At 39.5% G+C, this 22,968-nt stretch overlaps 1 protein-coding gene and 1 pseudogene across 3 annotated transcripts in view; both read right to left on the minus strand.

Moving 5' to 3' along the window:
- PPA2 (inorganic pyrophosphatase 2) overlaps positions 1-20,278 on the minus strand; it is an 84,334-nt gene extending 64,056 nt beyond the window's left edge. The window contains exons 1-3 of one of the 3 annotated variants that reach the window (XM_059923365.1): positions 20,051-20,278; positions 4,322-4,386; positions 349-393 (exon numbers count right to left, since the gene is read on the minus strand). In XM_059923365.1, coding sequence (XP_059779348.1) covers positions 349-393; positions 4,322-4,386; positions 20,051-20,231 — 291 coding nt within the window. In that variant the 5' untranslated portion in view covers positions 20,232-20,278. The remainder of the gene's footprint in view (positions 1-348; positions 394-4,321; positions 4,387-20,050) is intronic. The other 2 variants (XM_059923363.1, XM_059923364.1) reach the window with 2 other exon arrangements.
- LOC132366605 (26S proteasome regulatory subunit 8-like) lies at positions 13,653-14,919 on the minus strand (annotated as a pseudogene).
- Positions 20,279-22,968: the final 2,690 nt, after the last annotated feature.

Genomic DNA, 22,968 nt, shown 5'->3' on the forward strand with positions numbered 1-22,968 from the left:
TCCAGAGTCTCAGTTTGGGAAGATGAAAAAGTTCTGGAGATGGATGGTGGTGATGGTTGCACAACATGCTAAAGTACTTAATGTCACTTAAAGTATACTTAAAAAGTGTACAATAGATAAAATGCTAAATGTTATGTTATGTATATTTTACCACAAGGGAAAAAAAGTAAAATGGTAATATTGTCCCTAGCTGCCTTAAAGAGTTACTAGAAGAAGAAAAACATCAGAATGCACACAAAAGTTTTGCAAGGGAGAATAATTCAGAATCATTTTACAAATGCAAACTATCATCAAGGTCTTTAAAAGACAATGTAAGTGAGACACACAAATAAAAACCTTTAGATATACCTCATATTCATCATTTCGTGCTCTCTTTGTAGGAATGCCATTTTCCTATAAAAGAAAAGACGGTTATCAGAGAAATTCAATTCAAAAATACAATGAGGTACCACCTCACACTGGTCAGAATGGCCATAATCATAAAGCCTACAAATAATAAATGCTAGAGAGAGTGTGGAGAAATGGGAACCCTCCTACACTGTTGGTGGGAATGTAAATTGATACAGCCAATATGGAGGACAGTATGGAGGTGCCTTAAAAAACTAAAAATAGAGCTACCATATGACCCAGCAATCCTATTCCTGGGCATATCTATGGAAAAGACAAAAACTCTAATTCGAAAAGATACATGCACCCCAATGTTCATAGCGGCACTATTTACAATAGCCAAGACATGGAAGCAACATAAATGTTCATCAACAGATGAATGGATAAAGAAGATGTGGTATATACCTATAATGGAATGTTACTCAGCCATAAAAAAGAATGAAATAATACCATTTGCAGCAACATGGATGGAACTAGAGATCATCATACTAAGTGAAGTAAGACAGACAGAGAAAGACAAATATCATATGGTATCACTTACATGTGGCATCTAAAAAAATGATACAAAACAACTTATTTACAGAACAGAAGTAGACTCACAGACATAGAAAACAAACTTATGGTTACCAAAAGGGAAAGAGGGGGAGGGATAAATTGGGAATTTGGGATTAACAGATACACACTACTATACATAAAATAGATAAACAACAAGGACTTACTCTATAGCACAGGGAACTATAGTCAATATCTTATAATAACCTATAATGGAAAAGAATCTGAAAAAGAATATATATATTGTGTGTGTGTGTGTGTGTGTGTATATATATATATATATAAAACTGAATCACTTTGCTGTACACCTGAATCATTGTAAATCAACTGTACTTCAATTTAAAAAAGAACGTATTTATGATTGTGATATTTCATGAAAGAATACAGCTGCATTGACTGCAAAGCAATGAAAATACGCCTATTGAATAAACATTCCACTACAGAGGCTTCCAGAAACCTGACTCAACAAAGAATCCACCAAATGCCCACTTCATTTTTCTCTCAGCATTCGCATCCCCAGTGCATGAGCATCAAAGCGTTTCATAAAACAAATTATCAGAAAAGCTAAATCTCTTTCAAGTATATTTTCCTAGTTTTTATAAAACAAGCAAAGGCTCTGTTCAGTCTTTAAGGAAAGACTGGCAGTTTCCAGTGACTATGCTTAAAACAGTCATTTCATTATTGAAGTGAAACTCCAGGGAGTGTGACTAACAAGCCATGAAAGCGCTCGGCTGCACCTCCTGCCTGTGATTTCCACCAAGGTGTGATTACTGTGCCTCCATCAAGCACTTTTAAATTAAGAGTATGTGGTGGGTTGAGAAGAAAAATTATGCCATTCACAAATGCTCACACATTATATGTAACTTTTACACACCAGAACAACTAGTGGAGGAAACAAAAACTAACAGAAAAACAATTATTCCAAGTCGGCCTGGAAACATTCTTTCTGTTCCTAAAATACCACCACCCAAAGTATAAGATGCAACCATTCTAACCATTAGGACTGGGAACGAGGGAAACCTATTTACATAACCGCTGTGTGTACCAGTCTCCAAAAGGCCCAGAATTCACCGGTATAGCCTGTTCTACTTTGTCCTGCCCTATCCTCAATTTTTCATAACCCCAAATCTCATGTTCCCCAAAACCCATCCTCCTTAGGCAGAATATTATGCCCACTGGGATGTTTCAAGCCCACTCTTTGTTCCACCTCCACCCCTACCTGCTACATGATTCCTCCGAATATTATTATCATCACTGTTACTGTATAGGTATTATTAGGTATAAAGATTTTGTCACAGTACACCTGAAGCAGCGCCCACCACTCACTCCTACCTTCCTTACCCTATTCTCGTTTCCGAGCACATAACATTATCTGATTGACTTGTTTATTTTCAGGTTGTTAGTCTCCTCCAGCTGAGTGGGAACTATATTCACTTTATTTACCACTGCAACTCTAGTGCTTGGAATACTGTCAGGCTCATAATAAGCATGCAATAACTGTTTACTGAATGAATAAGTCTATGAATAAATAAATAGATGAACGCACGCACTTTTGGCCAAAATCAAAGAGAATTTTGGGGAGATGTGAGATATCTAGGTTGGATAGCCCACTGGCCAAAACAAAACACGTGGACACACACACATACACATACACACATTCACACACACACAGTACTGTGGAGTTCTTTCTGCCCTCTCATTGGTTTCTTTCTCTCTCCAGATTACATGACTCCTTGTCCTGTAGCTGAATAGTCCTCAGAAGTAATGAGCTAGAAGGATCACACAAGAGCAGTTAAGACACAGGCTTCGTAGAAAAGGGTACCCCTGCTGCCGGGCATCATTTTCCTCGCTCTTTCTGGGAAAATTATTCATAGAAAATTCTACAGACATTATAGGAAATGACTATAGTTTAAAATGTGTTTGTAAATAATAGTTTAGAATAAAATACCTTTCCTTTTGCTTTTTTTTTTTTTTTTTACTATATCAAGTCACCATCACCTATTGTCTTCTTGACCTCAAACCTGCTATCATTTAAAATAAAGCCTGAAGAAATGTTTAAAAAAAAAAAAAAAAAAAAGATACAGTCTGTGGAGTTAGAGCACCTAAGTTCAAATCTCACCTCCACAACAAACTAGATCTGTGACCATGGGCAAGATACTTAACCTCATTAACAAAATAAGGATGATAATAGTAGCCCGGGACATTTTGAAATAATGCAAGTCAAGCTCTGGGCACAGTGCTTGGCTAAGCACTAGGAGCACTCAATGAATCTTTGCTATTATCCTCCCCGCTGCCACCGTTACGGACAGTCCAGCCCTGTGAAGGGCTGCAAGGCAGCATAAATCCTACTCCAGCGTTCCAGAACCTTAGGATGATGCCTGACATTCAGCCCCTGAGGTAACACCAGAAAGGTCAAACCAGCCTTGCATCTGAAGCAGCTTCCCACTTCTTCACTGGCCTCTGCCCTCACACTGATCTCCCCACAGTTCTAGAAAGCCCCAGCCCACTAACTAGCCCCATAGAATCCCAACCAGGAGCACAGTCCTGCTTACTTACTTAACAGATGAAGTAAGCCAATTATTGTAACTACTCAGATTTTAAGGAAAGAGCTTCCAACATCATGGTGACTACTAACATCCACTACCAATTACGTCATCTCGCCAACTGGTCAGGCGAGTCCTCGGAAGGCTCCAATATTCCGAGCCCCTCTTAGTTCCACCTTCAGCAGCAGATCTCCCTCTGACCTGACTTGCATCCCTTCCACCCTCACACCTGTCAAGTAATTTTAGGTTCTAAAAGAATAACTATTCAAAGACTATGATCTTCCCAACTTTATCTTTCTAGCATCTGTCTCGTAGAGTAGTTAAGGAGCGTGAACTCTGTGGTCAGAAATGCTAGTTCAAAACCTGGTTCTGGCACTTACCAGCTGTGTGACCTTAGACAAGTCAATAACATGCCTTCAGCTCCGATGTCCTTAGAGATGATAATAGCAACTCATAGGATTAAATGAAATGGCATATGTTCACATGGTGGCTAGCAAACAAAGTAATTCACAAATGTTATTACTTCTACTACTACTGTTACTACTACTTACAGTAAGCCTCTTGTTAACCTCTTAAATTCTATACCTTAAATCTTTATTTCTGACCAAATTCTAAGCTTTATCGACTACTAACATCTCTTTCTCCCCAAGTCCTCCTGGAAGAATCCTATTCTTATCCAAATTCTAATTCACGAAGGAGGCTTATAATCCTGTTATGATAACTCCGTTGTCCTTCTCAGCTTCCGACCACATTCTTTCCTTTCAAGATGCTTCCGAAAAGCATTTTATGGTGATACGAGAAGTACATATTTTCATGCCCCAAACAAGTTAAAACAATACCTCTTCAGAGTCCACCTTCAGAGGAATATCATGAAAGGGGGAAACGTAGTGACCAGCTACATTCTCTGCAAAGGAAAACAAACAAAAACAAAAACACAGAATTAAAGCAATGGACTATCTTGTTCTTTAGAGCAAATTATACTCTTACCCACTTTTAAATTTTAAACAAGTTTTTAATGTTTTTTTTCAAAATTAACTTTAACTCCCAATTTAAAGTTTAATTCAACTTTTAAAACTTGCTCCAATCTGATGACCAAAGAGAAAAACAGTAGTCCCCCCTTATCTTCGGGGGATACATTCCAAGACCTCAGTGGATGCCTGAAGCTGTGGATAGTAACCCTACACATGTTTTTTTTTTTTTTTTCCTATATACACATACCTATGATAAAGTTTAATTTATAAATTAGGCACAGTAAGAGAATATCCAAATTGCCAGAATAACTACTCTTGTGCTTTGGAGCCATTATTAAGGAAAATAAGGGTTACCTGAACACAAGCTCCGTGATGCCTGGGCAGTGGGTCTGACAACCAAGATATCTACTAAGGCTGGACAAAGTTATGACTCATGCCCAGGACAGGGACAAGGCAGGACAAAACAGGACAGCACCAGATTTCATCACACTACTCAGAACAGTGCGGCACACAATTTAAAACTTATGAAATATTTATTTCTGGAATTTTCCATTTAATATTTTCAGACCACATATGACCAAGGGTAACTGAAACTGTGAAAAGCAAAACCACAGACAAGGGGGACTGCTGTATATACCAAATCAACCATATTTGGGTTGCTGAAACCATTTACTTATTCCTGTGGCTTAAACATCCAAAGCAAAAAATGTCTAAATTAGACTAAAACCCCAAATATGAAAAATCTTACTTTCGAAAAGAGACTGATTAATAAGTGAAATGGACTAAAACTGATGTCAATTTTCCCAAGAGAAACCTAGCAATAGAATTCCCAATTTCCACCTACAATTCACATGAACAAAGGATTAAAGGTCCTACCAAGTTAAAAGAAACGAATCCTTTGTTCCACTCAAAGTGATAAGGATGCTACTATTAAGCTTAAAACAAAAATTTCAATAACAGAAACTATTTTATCCTCATTGCATACTGAAATGTATATATAAAATACCTTTAAAAGTATATATTATTTAAATAAAATACAATAACCCAATGCATCCTTTTGTTGGAATGCATGTTTCCAAAAGCTGGGCTTAATATAGCCATAGAAAATGTTCACTTCGTAATTTCCTAAGTCAGGGTATGTTCTACTTCTGGCCTGCTACTTCTCTGGTATAATTTTCAACTTTAGACTTTAAAAATATCTTAATAAATAAAATGAGGACTGGCTGACACTCCAGTAGCAATGAGTATACCTAGCACCCAAATCTTGGCTTCTAAATACCATTCTCCAATGAAAAGAAATAGGGCTTCTTGAAGAATGGGCTGATTCTAAGGCTGGGGCAAAGAATATACAAGATAAGCCTGGAATATCCTGTAGTACCAGAAACCAACCAAGTGCCCAAAACAAAAGGTTGGAGGTGTGTCAAAGGGAAATAGAGCCAACCTGAAAGAGTTCCCAAAGGTCAAAGCTGGAACAAGTTGAGCGACAAAATAAATAATGGGTATGGGCAAACCTTGGAGATACTGTGGGCTTGGTTCCAGACCACTGTAATAAAGTGAATATCACAATGAGGCAAGTCACACAAATTTTTGGTTTCACAGTGCATATAAAAGTTATGTTTACATTACACTGTAGTCTTTTAAGTGTGTAATAACATTATATCTTAAAAAACAATATATATACCTTAATTAAAAAATACTTTATTGCTAAAAAAAACACTAACCATCATCTGAGCCTTCAGTGAGTCGTACTGGTAAAACCAAAGATCATTGATCACATATCACCATAACAAATATTGCAAGAACTATGAAAATGTGACACAGAGACACCGAATGAGCAAATGCTGTTGGGAATTGGCACCAACAGACTTGTAGAACACAGTGTTGCCACAAAACTATTTGTAAATAACACAATATCTTCGAAGTACAACAAAGTACAATAAAATAAGGTATGCCTGTATTGAATCATAACCCAAAGTATACAGTAAATATACATGAGTCCACAGTAATACAAATAAATGATTGTATAAATAAATAATTGAGGGGTAAGAGACAAATCTTCCTTTCAGAAAAATTCTAAACAATATATGTAGATGTCCTCCCCTCCAAGAAGTAAAGTTTACCCTGTCCCCCCGATTGTGGACTGGACTTAGTGGCTCACTCCCAAAGAATAGAGTATGGAAGGAGAAAAACATTTCAGTGGAGAACCCTTGACAAGCAGTACCCTTAACCAAGTGATCAAGGTTAATATCACCAGTCATGTTCATAGCACGTACCTCCTGATATGCCATGATGAGAAGGGTACTTCACTTCTGTCGTAGTCTTCCCCCAAACCCAGAACTCCAGTCTCATCGTGAGAAAGACATCAGACACACCCAAACTGAGGGACATTCTACAAAATACCTAACCAATACTGTTCATAAATCTCAAGGTCATTAGAAAACAAAAAACAAGGAACAACTGAGAAGTTGTCAGATTAGAGGAGACTAAGGAAATACAATGACTAAATGCAATGTGGTACCCTGAATTGGATAATGGGACAGAAAAATGACACTAGTGGAAAAACCAGTGATGCCCAAATAAAACGTGGAGTTGAGTTAATAGTATGTAGCAATGTTGGTTTCTTAGCTTTGACAAATGTACAGTGGTAATGAAAGATGCTAACGTTAGGGAAAACGTGGTAAGAGATATACTGGAATTCTGTACTACTGTTGCAACCTTGCCAGATCTAAAACTATTCCAAAATAAAGTTTATTTAAACAAACAAACGAAAAACAAGCCATGGCTTCGGCCCAATAAAATTAGAAGTATATAACTTAATAATGGCCTCCACTCCACCAAAATTTTATTTCCTCTTCTCATGCTGTGTGAGTTTTCCTTAGCACTTATCAATAGACTAAAGTTCTTGAAGAAAGGAGATTTTTTTGTTATTGTTTGTTGTTGTTTGCTCTGTTATGCTCTCTACTGGATCCCCAGCATCCAGAAAAGTTTCCAGCACTTAGTAGGCATTCAGTAAATATTTGCTGAGCAAATACCTCTATTACTATTTCATTTTCCTGTACAAGCTGTTAATGTAATTTTTCTTTTCCCACCCTAGCAACAAGGTAACTCATGAAGGACCCCGGTGCACAAAGTAGGTTAAAGATGAGAAAAAGCACACAAGTGGCAAAGGGTATAAAACTCACTATGATCTATAAAGCTCTTTTCCATGAGTTAAAAAGGATGCATCTTGAAAAAAAAAAATCTTCTCTTTTGCATACCACATCAAATTTCAAATTCTGTGCCTGATTTTAAAGTCTTCTATGAGCAACACAAGAACAGAAAGAACAAAATTATCAGTTTGTTGCTTGATTATTTACTTTTCTATAAATAACAAGGGTACATAAGTGGGTCACATTTACATATTTTTTATTAAAATAAAATATAGTGGTAGGAATTGAAAATGGTACAGCAACTTTGGAAAACAGTTTGGCAGTTTCTTATAAGTTAAACATATGACCCAGAAATCCTACTATTAAGTACTTAACCAGGAAAAATGAAAACTTACGTTTGCACAAAAACTTCTAAGTGTATGTTTATAGTGGCTTTACTCAATAACCACAAAAACTGGAAGTAACCCAAATGTCCAACTGGTAAATGGATAAACAAACTCTGTTACACCCACACAATGGCACTTTACAGAATAGTATATTAGTCCATAATAAAAAGGAGTGAACTATCGATACACACAAGAAAATGAAAAAATCTAAAATGTAATGTGCTAAGTGAAAGAAGCTAGACTCAAACAATTCCATTTAGATGACATCTGGAAAAGGCAAAACTATAGGGATAAAGACCAGACCAGTGGTTGCCAGAGTTTGAGGATAGAGGGTGGAGTTGACTTGAAAGAGGGGCCACAAGGAAATTTTGGGGAGTGATAGACTGTTCTGTACCATGATTGTGATGATGTTTAAATGAATCTATATTTCTACTAAAACTCAGAACTGTTCACCAAAAAAAAGAGTGAATTTTATTTTTATTCTATGTAATTTTTAAAATAAGTATATATGGAACAAAAAAAAAAAAGGCAGTTAAGAAAAATATAGTATATTAACATATAAATAGAAGCACCTATTCCAAATAACAATTACCCATCTGTGATTCTTTTCTCTGCTTTAAGTCACAAAGATAAGGCAGAATTTTGAAGAGAAGAAAGATGTAATCCTTTAGCATACTACTTCAGTTGTTATATTTGGAACCTACCATTGTGATGGAAATTAACAATAATCTCAGCTCTAAGAATTCAGGAAGTTGTACAAACCAGGAAAGTTTGTTATTAAAATTAATGAAGTACAGGAAACTTGACAGAATAGCTAGGCTGCCTTTGTAACTAAGAGTAAATGATACCTTTGGCACACTGATTTTGTGTTAAGTTTCCCTAAAGCTCTCGTTAACTGGGGACAAGCCCCAACAAACTTAAGATGTAAGAGGAGCACATGCTACTCAAGTATGAGGATAAACAGGACTAGGCTAGGCTGTGATCACTAAAAGCTAAAGATCTGTGAGAAGCGTGCTTAGATACCTACTTCTTTAAATTGGGATCTAAATATATTCAAACACTAAGGTAATGCCAATATATACGTTAAAATTGTTTTCTAATTGCCATTTTGGAAGGTAAAAAGAATATAAATGTAAGTGAATGGTCTGACTCAGATAACCAAACCTACTAGAAGCCATTTGGGTCATGAAATAGTTTAAATAAAAACATAATAATAAAGAAAAAAAGAATAATTTCTGGGAAAATAAAATAGGGCCTTAGATATCTGATAATCATAATGCTTTGATGGGCAACATACCAATAAATCTGCGCAGGAGCAATGAATACAGAGGCCAAGAATCTGCCATGTATTTGCTGAGCTTGATTAAGTCACTCGATCTCTCTGAAACTTAATTTTCTCAATTTTTTTCAATTAAGCAAGATACAATTTAGTACTATGTAAAAGGCAACATACTAGATGCCAGAATACAAAAGTGCTAAAATGTGAGCAATGCCCACAGATAAGATAGGGCGAGTACTACGTGTTATCAGGATCAGCATCATCCTGTACATTTAAAAACAAAGGAGTCCTCTTGGCACAATTAGAGAGCTAATCATTGACCTAACACACAAAGGAAGGATGAGAATCCATTAAAACTTTTCTAGAGTCAGTGCTATAAGTATGCTATTAGGCTCCACTTAAAGGGTATTAAGATTCTCTAAAGGTGGATTTAAAGATAGGTACAGGTATCCCCTGCTTTTTGAAAGTTCGCTCTACGCCACTTCACTTTTACAAAAGACCTACATTAGTACCTGTTTTTGCTAACAGAAAGAAATCCGAAGAGGATTTTCACTTCTACAAAAAAAGGCAAAAATCGAAAACAGCATTCGGTGTGTTTTTCAGCAGCTGTTATAGAGGCAGCGAGCACCACTGAGCAGTGAGAGTGACCCGGCCAAGCTCCTTCCCTGGGAACTACTCATCGTCTCAGCAGCAAGCTGCCATAGCTTTGAACTGTGTCTGTGAGCACCTGTGCTTTCTCTCCATTTATTTTGTGCATTCATTATTAGCAAGATGTATCCTAAGGTATTGCTTCTTTGTTTTATGCCATTTCGGCTTACGAATGGTTTCATAGGACTGCTCCCTTTCTGGATAGTGGAGAAACCTGTACTACCTATCCTGATCAACTATAAAATGAACAGGGTAATCTATAGTATACCTATGAGGCATAGACAGAGAGGCACGGTATATGCAGCAAGCACTGTGGTAATCACCTTGTAAAGATACAACTGAAGCACAGATTAGAAATAGCCCTTTCTTAGAGCCTCAGAGTAAACTAGTGATAAATCTTAAGTTTGAACTTCATTATCTGTAGCTCAGACTGGTTGTTTCTTTGCAATTGAAACCAAGTCGTTGCCAATTTACTTTTATAAATATCTATTTTGTTGTTGTTTAAAGAAAGCAATGCATGTGCATGGTTAAAAAAAGTCCCCACCTCTCTCCAATCCAGCTCCACTCTAGGGCAACCCACCTACGCCTCCTTAACTTACTTTAGATCTAGATGTTATCTTCATCTCCCTAAATAATATATTTATATGGTTAGTTTTTAATTTACAATTTTAGAATATTGTCTACTGATTCCAGCTCTGAGAGGTAAGTTTAGTTTATTTGACCGCAACCTATTCCCTTTAAATTCTCTATTGGCCAATCTTAATACTTCACAGCTTTATTCCTTGCTCCACCACACATATACAGTATTTCTTGACTCAGCTAACTGGCTTTTTACCTCTCTTTCTTCATCCTTCTCTCTTCTAATTTTATCTTCTGCACTTTTATTTTTTCAAGGCTCATAAAATGTTCTATAATCACACTGAGTTTTCTATGCTTTTCCTGTTAGTATATTTCCTAAGATTAAGAAAAACCTGAATTACTTGTTAAACAGATCGCTGGACCCCCATATCTAATCAGAATCTTAAGGAGAGAAATCTGGATATCTGTATTATTAGCAAGCACCCCCAAATAACTCATATAGTCAGGCAAGTTTAAGAAGCACTGTCTGTGTGTTGATTTTTGGCCAGGTAGAATGTCATAAATAAATTTCCTTTCTTGTTCAGCTTCTATGACTTGTGCTTCTAATTTTCTTCCTTCCATTGTCAGTCATAATCATATCTGTCAATTATTCAAATGTCTCACAGCTTCCATAAGAACTATGGAATTCTCTCTCTACCCAAATAGCTCCCTTTGGAAATCTCATTCTTCCTGTTGCAATCTGGATTGGAAGTTTTCTTGGCACCCTTAGACTCTGCTTTGTTGGTTTCCAGCTTAGATCTGTTTTCTGGATCCCATGCATTCACCTTTTTTGGTTTACTTACATGTTTTGCAGAAGCATATCCTTAACTTGTGTTGTGTAAGAAAGGATGCATGGGAGGTAAATTTCCCAAGCCCTTAAATGTCTGAAACGTCTTGATTCAGTCTTCACCCTAGATTAATGGTTGCCTGGGTAAATTCTAGGAGGAAAATAATTTTCTCAGAATTTCAAAGGCATTACTCCAGTCTCCGAGCTTTCAGCACTGCTGGTTAAGTCAGATACCGGTTTGATTCTCAGTCCTTTGCAGGTGACCTGTTCTCCCTCCCCACCCCCGACCCCAACCCCAGGGACTTTTAGGGTCTTCTTTATAAAAGCTTCAGTTTTCAGAGATTTCACAAGAAAGTGTCTGGGACTCAGAACACTTGGGTACTTAAATTCTTAGATCTCTTCCACTATTCCTTTGAAAATTCTTCTTCATTTTGTCTGTTCTTTTTTTCTGGAACTCATATTAGCCAAATGTTAGACTTCCTAGATTAAATCTCTATGTCTCTTCTTTCTTCCTCATTTTTTTGCTGTCTCAGACATTTTGTTCTACTTTCTGGTAGATTTCTTTACCTTACGTTCTAACTTCTCTGTATCAGCTTTCTAGGACTGCTACACCAAATTAGCACACACTTGGTGGCTTAAAACAACAGAACACCATTCAACCCACTACACCGTCCACTGACTTCTTTGTCTTAACAATCACATTTTTAATTTCCAAGAGTTCTTGTTCTTTGATTGCCTTTTCTTCATAGCCTCCTCTTCCTTCTTAATGGGTGCCATCGCTTCTGAAATCTCAGAGGACACCCATGCGACTTTGAAAAATTCAAGTTCTCTTTCTACTTTCTTTTTTCCCCATTTAGCTTATAAGGTTTTCTTAAAATTATTCATTCAGTAAATATTTACTGAACACATACAGTATACCAAGCACTGTTTTAGGTACTAGGTATACAAATTCCTTGCTTTTATTCCTTGCTTATATTCTGGTGGGGGAGGCGATATATAGGAGCGATGAAGATGTTTTCAACTCTAGCAGGTACAGGGCAAGAAGAGAGGGAAAAAGAGAAATATGGAAATGCCAGGGAAGATCTCTCTGATAGGTAACACTTCAGCACAGAGCTGAATGAAGTGAGGACGTGAGTCAAGCAGACATCTAGACAGGAACACTGCACGCAGAGCAAACTCAGAGGCAAGAATATGCACGGCATGTCTGAGAAACAGCCAGGAGGCCAGGATGGCTGGAGCACAGTGATCAAAAGGAAGAGTGGTAAGCAATGAATTCAGAGGGGAAGCCCAGTATCCGGTCACACAGGAACTTGTATACGAGGAGCAGAACCTGGCACGATCAGACTTACGTCTTAAAGAATCAAGATGACTGCTGGTGGAAAGCAGACTTCAGGGGACAATGGTGGAGGCAAGGTGAAGGATCAGGAGGCTACTGCAATTGGTCAAGTGAAAGACAATGGTGACATGGATATAGTGGCAAGGGTGGCAGTGGAGAGAATTGTCTTCTGCATACATTTCAAAAGCTGGACTGAAGGGAGAAACTAATGAACTAGATATGGGCTAAGAGTAGTGGTGGCCACAACAGTGATTCCTAAGTTACTGCTTATAGGTGAGAAGACAGAAAGAAATAGTTGGGTGGGGGTAGGGGACCAGGAGCTCTGTTTTGTATACGTTAACCTTGAGATGCTTCTTAGACGTTTCAGTGGAAATACAGAGTACATTTACTGCATCTGTAAATCTTGAGCTCAAGAAGAGACTAGGGCTAATGTTACACATCTGGGAGGCATAGATGGTATCTCAAGCTACAGGACTGGATGGGATCATCTACAGCAAAAGCAACAACAGAAACTCCAGACCATGGGCCCAAGCCAGCACATGGCCTGTTGTTATTTTTATAAATAACCTTTTGTTGGGACACAGCCATACCCATACTTTTACTCTCTGGTTGCTTTTGCCCTGCAACGCAGAGTTAAGTAGTTGTAAGAAACCACAGGTTTTGCAAAGCCTAAACTATTTACTATCTGGCCCTTTTCAGAAAGGGCTTGCCAACCCCTGCCCTAGAGAGAGAACAGATAGATAAGTGGGCTAAGAACTGAGTCCTGGGCCGTTTCAAAGGTTAGAGTTCAGATCAGAGGATCCAGCAAGGGAGACTGATGAAGGAGAAGCCATCAAAAGAAGATAAAAGCACCGTCCCAGAAGGAAAAAGAAAACATTTCAAGGAAGAAAGAGGGCTTCATTGTGAAAATACTGTTGAGAATTCACATGAGATGAGAATTTTAAATTTATCATTAAATTTGCCACATGGAGGTCACTTTTTTTTTTCCTGTCCTACAGAGCTTTATTTGAGGGATCCACACAAAGGATATCTGCCTCACTTCCATAGCTTCTTGATGGACATGTTTTTCTCACTCTCCTTTTGCATGACCTTGGCTACTGCCATCTCAAAGTCCTCCTGGGTGACGTGGACTCCCCGCTCCCATAGTGCGTACAAGCTGGCTTCAGTGCACACAACCTTCACTTCAGCCCCTGACGCTCCTGGCATGAGCTCGGCAATTTTTCTCAGGTTGATCCCCCGGGTCAGGTTCATTTTCCAAGAACGGATCTTCAAAATATCCAGCTGGGCCTCCTCATCGGGGGTGGGAATTCAATTTTTCTGTCGAGGCACCCTGGGCGTTGCAGTGCCGAGCCCAGGATATCAATCCTATTAGTCGCCATGATGACCTTGATATTCTTGGTGGCCTCGAAGCCATCCAGCTGGTTGAGCAGCTCCAGCTTCGTGCGCTGGACTTCACTGTCCCCTCTGGAGCCTCCCTCCAGCCGTGAGGAGCCGATGGAGTCAATTTCGTCCATGAAGGTGATAGATGGAGCGTGTTCTCGGGCCATAACAAACAGCTCCCTCACCATTCTTGCTCCTTCCGCAACGAATTTCCGTACCAATTCAGTGCCAGAGACACGAATGAAGGTACAGTCTGTATGATGAGTCACAGCCCGGGCCAACATTGCCTTCCCAGTGCCTGCGGGTGCCTACGGCAGCACTCCCTTGGGCTGCGCGATGCCCAGCGTTTCAAAGAGTTCAGGATGCTTAACGGGCAGCTCGATCACTTCTTTGATCTCCTTGATCTGCTTGTCCAGTCCACCAATCATCTCTTAAGTTGAATCTGGCACCTTCCCCACCATCATCAGTGACACCAGTGGGTCTACCTTGTTGGGTAGGATCTTGTGCAGAGTGTAGCTGTCATTTCTGAGAGCCACCCGGCAATTGGGTGTCACATCATTGATGTCGATGTTCTTGTCCACGTCTACGACAAACTTGCCCTCAGGATGTACCTTAACCAACACTTTCTTCTTATCCATGGTCCGGACTACTTCCCCCACAGAGGAGCCCTTTCCCTGCAGCAGCTGTAGCTCTTCCTGCAACAGGCGAACTTTTGCATTAATCTCATTCCTCTGTGCCTGCAGCCTCCGGAGATTTTGGCTCTTATCATTCACAATCAGCTGGAGTTCCTCAATCTTGGACAGATAATATTGGCAGAGTCCACTGCCTGCCTTCCCCTCTTCCAGCTCCAGCTGCTCTGGTCCGTCAAGCGCCATCTTCCCTCTTCCGCAGAGACCGCGGGCATCAGAGCCGCCTTGGCACCAGGCCGAGGACACCTTTTGGCAAAGCAGTTTGGCAGACAGAGGATAAAAACCTGGCTGAAAGTGATCCCTGACAATTTGGTTTATATTTAATAAGAGGCTAGAAAAGACTGATGTGCACGCAGAGAGGCTTGTTGAACGGCCAGCTTCCCTCGGAGATGTGTGGGTAAGAAGCTGGCTGTGACACTGGGGCGTTCCCTAAATGCCACAGAGCCCAGAGCTCTGCCGAGCAGCAACACCGTCAGGCTGGGCTACTGACCTCCAAACACCTTCTTCAATTTCTGCAGAAGGAACCAGCACATCGCCTAAGCCCCAGGCCTGCATGGTAAACATCTGTGTGCTATTCCATAATAAAACTTAAACTGCTCCCCCTGTGTCAGGCTCCATGTCTCTCTCTCTCTCCCTCCAATCTGACATCAACATGTCCACAAACTCTCTAAGGTTCTGCAAAGCAGTTCAGCTTCTTCCGAAACTACAGCCCCCTCAGCACATAGACTTCAGCTGGGACTGCCTCCGTGCTGCTTCATCAATAACCACATCTCCATCTGCTTTTCTTCCTTTATAAATATCTTGAAATCACTGGCTCTGATGGCTCCTTCTTATTTGTTGTTTCAGGGTTATCCTTTTTTATCCACCTACTATCACTTTAATAGGATATTTATGAGGAGGGAGATAAGACAAACAATTGTAGTCACCCTACCATCTTGTCTTGGTATTTCACTTTGTCAAAAATCAGACTACATACCTACTAGGCATAAGCTAATGAATTCTATCAGGCCCATCAATATACATTAGCCATTGCCAAATAGTGTCAAAACTTTCCCTTCGACTGGACTGAAATGAGATTTTATTCTATCATTTTGTAAGTAATCTATATGTTTTTCTCTTATAACAGCAAGTTGTATCAGGATGAAAGTTTATTACTTGTATTAGCAAGTGAGGAAACTGAATGGATTGCAAAACTTATACCTGATTATATATGTGATACACATTAAATAGCTATATGTATGCTAAGTACCAACATATTATTACGTATCATTACTAAAAGCATTTATAGAGATTCTTATTGGAAGCTGTGGCAATGACAAAAACCAAATAAATATAATTAACATTTCTATATCCACACAATAACCATTAAGATCTACTGTGTCAATTCAAGTTTTATGATATGGGCCAAATGAAAAAAAAAAAAGTTACAGAAACTCATATTTAAGACTCAAACACATGTTTCATGTAATTCAGTAAATTTTATTAAGTCCAAATGTGTGGTACATTCAATGGCAGATTCCTCCTACTATTCAAATGACATACTTAAAAAACAAAACATATAGTAATTTCAACATAAGCATAGTCTTACTACAAATGATAAAACAAATTCATTGTTAAAGAACTGCATGATTCGTTCTCACACTAAATAAAAGCAACCTGAATTATCTACAGCACTATTTCTCTAAGTGAACCAGTCACCTATGCCATAGTAAAAATAAAATCCAAATTATGAAAAGTGTAGCTTCTCCTCATCCTTTCGGAAAAGTTAAAAAATCTAAAATAATGAATTTTCAAGTTATTAACAAAACAAAAACATGTAGACTACCAAAGAATATTGGCATGCAGTGCTATGTCTTTGGTCCCATATGGACAAGTCTTACTTCGTTATGATTTCCCAACTAATTCAAAAGACTGCAAGTCAGTACCCATTAAAACTATAAGACTTGGAATTAATAAATCAGGACTTACTCAAAGTATGCAATTCTATCCACATCCCATTGTTCTCATCCTTCACAAAATATAACAAGAATTTTGGTCTTAAAGTCAAAAGGGAAAAAGAAATAATTCATATTAAACATTAACCATGTGCCATGTGTGAGACACTGATAGTCTTTACAAACATGGTCTCATTTAACGGCCACAGCAATTCTATAAAATCATCAGTGCTATCCCCATTTTACAGATGGAGAAATGGAGCTAAGGGATGTCAAGTGATGCCTAAAAAAGTCAAGCCAGGGCTACAACCTAAGTGTTTTGACTATTTGTCTAGAACCCAATGCTTCTCAAATAGAATTCCATCAAACTCTAGAGTTACTAAGATGTCAACAAATGTTCTGAGAAACAGGGGCTCTTGGATTCAAAAGTTTGGGACAAGTTACTTTACATAAGAATTTCCAACAACTTTAATATACACATTGTGACTCCCCAAGGTGATAAAATGAGAAGTGTTTTGTTAATTTATTAAACCATTAAGTTCTTCCTTTAAAGAAAGCCTAGTAACATACCATGGGATGCTTGTGCTCAACTAAGCAGTTTGGAAATGATCAAGTCCAATCTCCTCTTTCCATGGTTTAATAAAATGAGGTACAGAGAGGTTCAATTACTCATGCAACGCCACACAAAAAGTTAATTACAGGGCCAGGAGGCCTCATGATTCCCACCAGGATGTTTTTTCCCCTGTCACCCTGTCTCACTTCAATACTGTTCCCACAAAGTTCAACATCAATCAAAAGGAAAAAAAAAGTATTGCATCTATCATTTATTCTAATTCTTCTGAATGATGGTAAAGAGAACCATTTACAGAAATGAAATGCCAAAAAGTCTACCTCCCAACTGCACTCGTATTTCATAGGCTTGGGATACATTTGGAAATGTGGGAAATGATTCCACTGTAATAATGCTAAATAATACTTTTCAGCCAAGTAGTGCTATATTCATGTTCTTCTTTGAAGGGAGAGAACTGCACCATACTACTGCACATAGATACTGCCAGAGTATAAAATATACAATTTGTGACCATCTTTATAAAGAGCAAATTATTCATTGTTCCCCATTACCCCTTAATCCTAAAGGGGCTTCCTTTCACTTTGTCCAACCCCTTCCAGCAAGCAGTAAACAGTCCTGGGCCAAGGATGCCATCTGGCGTTTAGTTCAGGAAGTGTTCAACCCAACAATACCTTCCAACGACTATCTCACCACCTGGCCCCTCCCCCAAACCACATTCTCCTTTCTTCCAATTTTTGCCCATTTACCTCAGTAAAACCTTTTTTCTTCTTTTCTGTCATTTGTTCCAACTGAGTGAAAAAAATATATATGTATTTTATTTGTGGCATTCCAGTTAAAGAAAATCGTGAGTCTGAAATACACTTGCAGCTAAAGAAACAAACCACAGCGAGAGGCCAATATAGCCTCAAAAATGCCTAATAGAGGCCCGGCCCCAGTAGATAATGTTAAGAGTATCTATTATTCATTCTATGTCTCCAAGGACTATCAGCACTAAGAAGGACCTTTAAGATCACTGGTAGGTCAACTGCTTCATTTTACAGCTAAAGAAACTGAACATGTAAGAAATGAAGCCATCACCTGGCCAATCAGCACACAGTGAGTTACAGCAGAGCGAGAACCAAGGCCTAGGAGTCCCCATGCCAAAGTCAGTGCTCAGTGGGTTACACCATATGCTCCAGGATCCTCAAGACTGTTTTTTCTCAGCCAACATTCAAATAATTTTATTTGAGTTTTTTAGTGTTTTTATACTTTCCTTAATTAATTATATTGATATTACCAATCTCTTGAGGTCAGGGCCCGTAACTAAAATTTCCTCAGTGCCACATCTAACAGTGTCCAGCTTTTATAAATATTTATTGACTTTTTGGTCTATCATTTATTACTGTATTACTTTCACCATTTTATGAGTTAGACAGCTTTTATCTACTTTAAAACCTAACTGCCATTTTGTTAACACTGTTTCTATGGAAAGCTGTTTCTCAAACCACCACTTTGTAACCTTTTGGAACAATCCGTTCAGAAATTTGGGGCTTCTTGTTAATGGCTCCTTTCTACCTGATCAGTCTTGACCAAATTAGGATGGAAAAGAATATGGAGTCAATTCTGAAGAAAATGGGAACTTTACTATCAACTGCATTATAACCACAAAACTATGCAAATTCAGTTTCCTCTCCCATAAAATACTCCTCGACCCTAAGCTCAGATAGGATACGTATAAACATTTTATAAATTACAGGTATCAATAATGATCACAAGTATTATTAACAATAGAATTTATATTCTAGACCTGGTGACTAATCACTTTGCATACACTATGCCATGTAATTCTTACAGCCCTATTTTACAGACGAGAAGAACTAAGGCTCAGCAAGTTAGGAAACTCGTCCAGGGTCCCAGAGCTAAGAGCTAAAGAATCCAGGATTCGAGCTGAGATCTGAAATTCTCTAGAGCTGGTGTTCCTAATAGGTGGGCGATAAAGCAAGGTCGACTTTACAGAAAAAAAGGTACTACTCCCCTCGGGGCTCTGAAATCAGTGAGGCATGAAAGCAACTCAACCAACCTCGCTATTTCACATCATAGCTAACCTACACAGTGAAATATCGGGGTGCAAAGAAAAATGAGAGTAATGGAGACCTGGGTGTTTTCCCATCTTAGTTGGCCAGGTCAGCGCCCCAAGTCGCTTCGCCCTCTGGGTTTGCTCAATTTGCGGAGGAGAAGGAGCTACTTTGGAACCAGCGGGGCTCTTGATCGTGGATCGCATTCAAGGTGCAAACTCGCGAGTATAAATTCACGTTGCTGGGAGATCCTTCATCAGAGTCCCCGCCCTGAAAAACAACCGCTGGACCCGGCATCTCCGAAGTCCCTCCTGCCTCTCCAATCGCAGGCGTCCCTCAGCAGGAGGAGTTTTGTTACGTCCACTGGGAGGGGGAGGGGAGGAGGAAGGCGGCTAACCGGTGGACTCTGCTCCTCGCGTTCGGAGTCAACGCGAACCCAGAACAGTGACGCGGGCTGGGCTAACGGCTGCCGGCCGGGGCAGGTGACCGGGCGCGCTCCCACGCGCTCCGCCCGCGGCTCGGGGAGGGCGGTTGGCCGCGCCCAGGGCCCAGGCCGCGCCTGCGTCTCCGCGCTCCGCGTTTGGGGACTTAGTCCGCCGACCCCATCTCTGGCAGCTCCCATGGCTCGGCGCTGGCCCCCGCGTGCGGGAAAGTGACCTGAACCGCGCGGTGATCGCTGCGGGCCCGAAAGAGGGAGGGATGGAGGCCGCGCTCTCATCCCGAGCCTCCGGCGCGGCGCGCGGTGGGACCCCCGCGAGCTACTTACTGAAAAAGAGGCGGTAACCGGGAGAGTGGGGCTGGCCGCGCTCCTCTGTGCGGTAAAAAGCCATGGCGCGGCGCGGCCCGGGCCCTGCGCTCGCTCCCCGCGGCAGGCGGGCGGCGGCGGCAGCCGGGGCGCCCAAGCGCCAGGCCCAGCTGGTGCGCAGCAGTGGCAGCAGCACGCGCATGGCGTAGACCCGGGTCCGGCTTCGCGCGGGTGGTGCCGGGGGAGCGGCCCGGCCGCACGCCGGCGCCCCCTACCGCCCGGAGTCGTCGCTCCCGGCCCGGGGCTTGGAAGCCCGCCCCAGCCAGGCTGGCCCTGGAGACTGCTCTTTGAAATTAGAGCTCCCGGTGAATTGACAGTAATACACACGGTACACGCAGCGAGACCGGGGTTCAGAGATAATCAAAACAAGGTCCACCGCCCCAGAGGAGCTCACTGCCACTTATTAATGCATACATGCATTCACTCCTTTACTCATCCATACAGTATTTACTATCATAATATTGTTTTTATTATAGTGATTTAATATTGAATGATTACTCTGTCCCAAGCACTGCTCTAGATCCCGTCCAATGTAGGAGAAAAGCATGCACGCACGTAAAAACATCACTTTGAGACATAATGATCAGGCCTCCTTGTGAGGACTTGACCTTGACGTGACTTACAGAGCCAAAAAACGGTAACTTCCTCAAATGCCTTCTCCTCCATGAACCCTTTTTCTATTTAACCGAAGTAGAGGTGATTTATCCTTCCTTTTTCTTACATTTTCATTCCTACAATGGCACTGGGTACTGTACCTATATGTTTGTGAGCTTATCTTATTCCCTGTTTCACCCTGACCGGCCCACTGGATTGTCTACGTGCCAAGCACTTAAGACTTGAGATTTAGCATTTTTGAAGAATGGAACATCCATCATGTCTTGCATAGATAATGGCTCCTTTGTTGTTGAGTTAAATTGTTCCTGGAACTCCTTCTCTACCAGATCTTTCTCATGAGCATATGAAATTCTGGTTATCGGCTTTTCAGAAAAACTTCTGAAAACATCTTCTGTAGACTGGTATCCTATTCAACCCTCCCCCATCCCTAAACCAAGGCAATCACTCATCTTCTTACTCTCTCCATAGTTTTATCTTTTCCAGAATTCATGTAGTTGGAATATACAGTATGTAGCCCTTCAGATTGACCTCTTTCACTTAGTAACATGCAGTTAAGGTTCCTCCATGTCTTTTCATGCCTTGATACCTCTTTTCCATTTGAGCACTGAATAATAGTCCGTTTGTTTATTCATTCACCTACTAAAGGACATCTTGGTTGCTTCTCAGTTTTGGAAATTTTGAGTAAAGTTGCTATAAACATCCATGTGCAGGTTTTTGTGTGGACATAAGTTTTTCATTCATTTGGTAAGTACCAAGAAGCATGATTGCTGAATCATATGGTAAGAGTAGTTTAGTCTTATAAGAAACCACCAAACTGTCTTCCAAAGTGGTTTTAGCATTTTTCCACTCCCATCAGCAATTCATGAGAGTTCCTGTTGCTTCCCATTCTTGAAGAATTTGGTGTTGTCAGTGCTTTGAATTTTAGCCATTCTAATTAATAGGTGTGCAGTGGTATCTCACTGTTGTTTTAATTTGCAATACCCTAATGACATGTGAAGTTGAACGTCTTTTCATATGCTTATTTGCCATCTGTATATCTTTGGTCAGGCATCTGTTCAGATCTTTTCCACATTTTTTAATGGGGTTGCTTGTTTTCTTATTGTTGAGTTTTTAGAGTTCTTTGCATATTTTAGATACCAGTCCTTTATTAGACGTGTGTTTTGCAAAGATTTTCTGCCAGTCTGCTTAAGATTTCAACTTAACTTCTCTTTTAATATTATCTTAGTCGGTTTTTAGAGTTGAACATATTACATGCTTTTTCTTTCAAGTACAAATAACTTCTTACTTTAAATACATCATAATGACAGATCATGTAACATTTTTACAGCATTTTTGAATGAAATTATATAGGTAGTAAAGAGGGGGCCTTAAGTCAAAAACTTACCCTACAATATTTTCCTATGCAAGAAGAAAAAAATTAAGATTAGAATTAAGTTCAGCTGGGAGAACCAGAAAACAAAAACCAAAACAAGAATATTAGTGGCTTAAATAAAATAGATGCTTATTTCTCTCTCATGTAAAAGTCCAAAGGTATGTATACTAGATAAGTATGGCAGCTCTGCTCCACAAAGTTTTTGTATTGTCATGGTGATAACTTTGTTTCTCAATAGAATAATAGTATTTAAGTGAGAAATGATACAGAACTTTGACATGTATTTAGAAGGAAAAAGTGTTGCTGACAAATAGCGGATGAACATGAACTCTAGATAATATTTAGAAATATTATTGAACATTCATTTGATAGTATGACAAAATTTAAACGTTTGGTAACATAAAAATATTTTTAAAGTTGCCCTTTTAGATAAAGTATTCAAAAAGCCAGTGAAATATCACAGTCTATGTGTCCCTAAACAGATAAGTTAGAAAATGTTCAGAATTGTTTTAAAATTCTCATTTCTTTTATTGACTACTGCTGTATTTCATGGCCCAGCTCCCAAAGCCAGCTATTGGCTAGCAAGCATGAGCAACGGTAATTAGCAATTTTTTAATTTGCTTATTTATTATGTTGTAGGTAAGGATAATCATTCATTTTAGAGACATATGTGCTTTTATAAAAGTCAACACATGAATGACTACTCCACAATTCTAAAATTCTTTTATTTCCTGCTAGGATAATCCAGCATTTCAGAAAATGACAACTACAACCATGGTAGATTTTGTGTTACGTTTACCAATGTTAGAAGCAGAAACAGAACTGGATTCACTAATTAACTAACTTTGCTTTAGCTCCAACTCTCATCTCCACCACAGTTTCATAATTGTGG

Source organism: Balaenoptera ricei, chromosome 5 (genome assembly GCF_028023285.1).
Source record: "Balaenoptera ricei isolate mBalRic1 chromosome 5, mBalRic1.hap2, whole genome shotgun sequence".
Classification (NCBI taxonomy): Eukaryota; Metazoa; Chordata; class Mammalia; order Artiodactyla; family Balaenopteridae; genus Balaenoptera; species Balaenoptera ricei.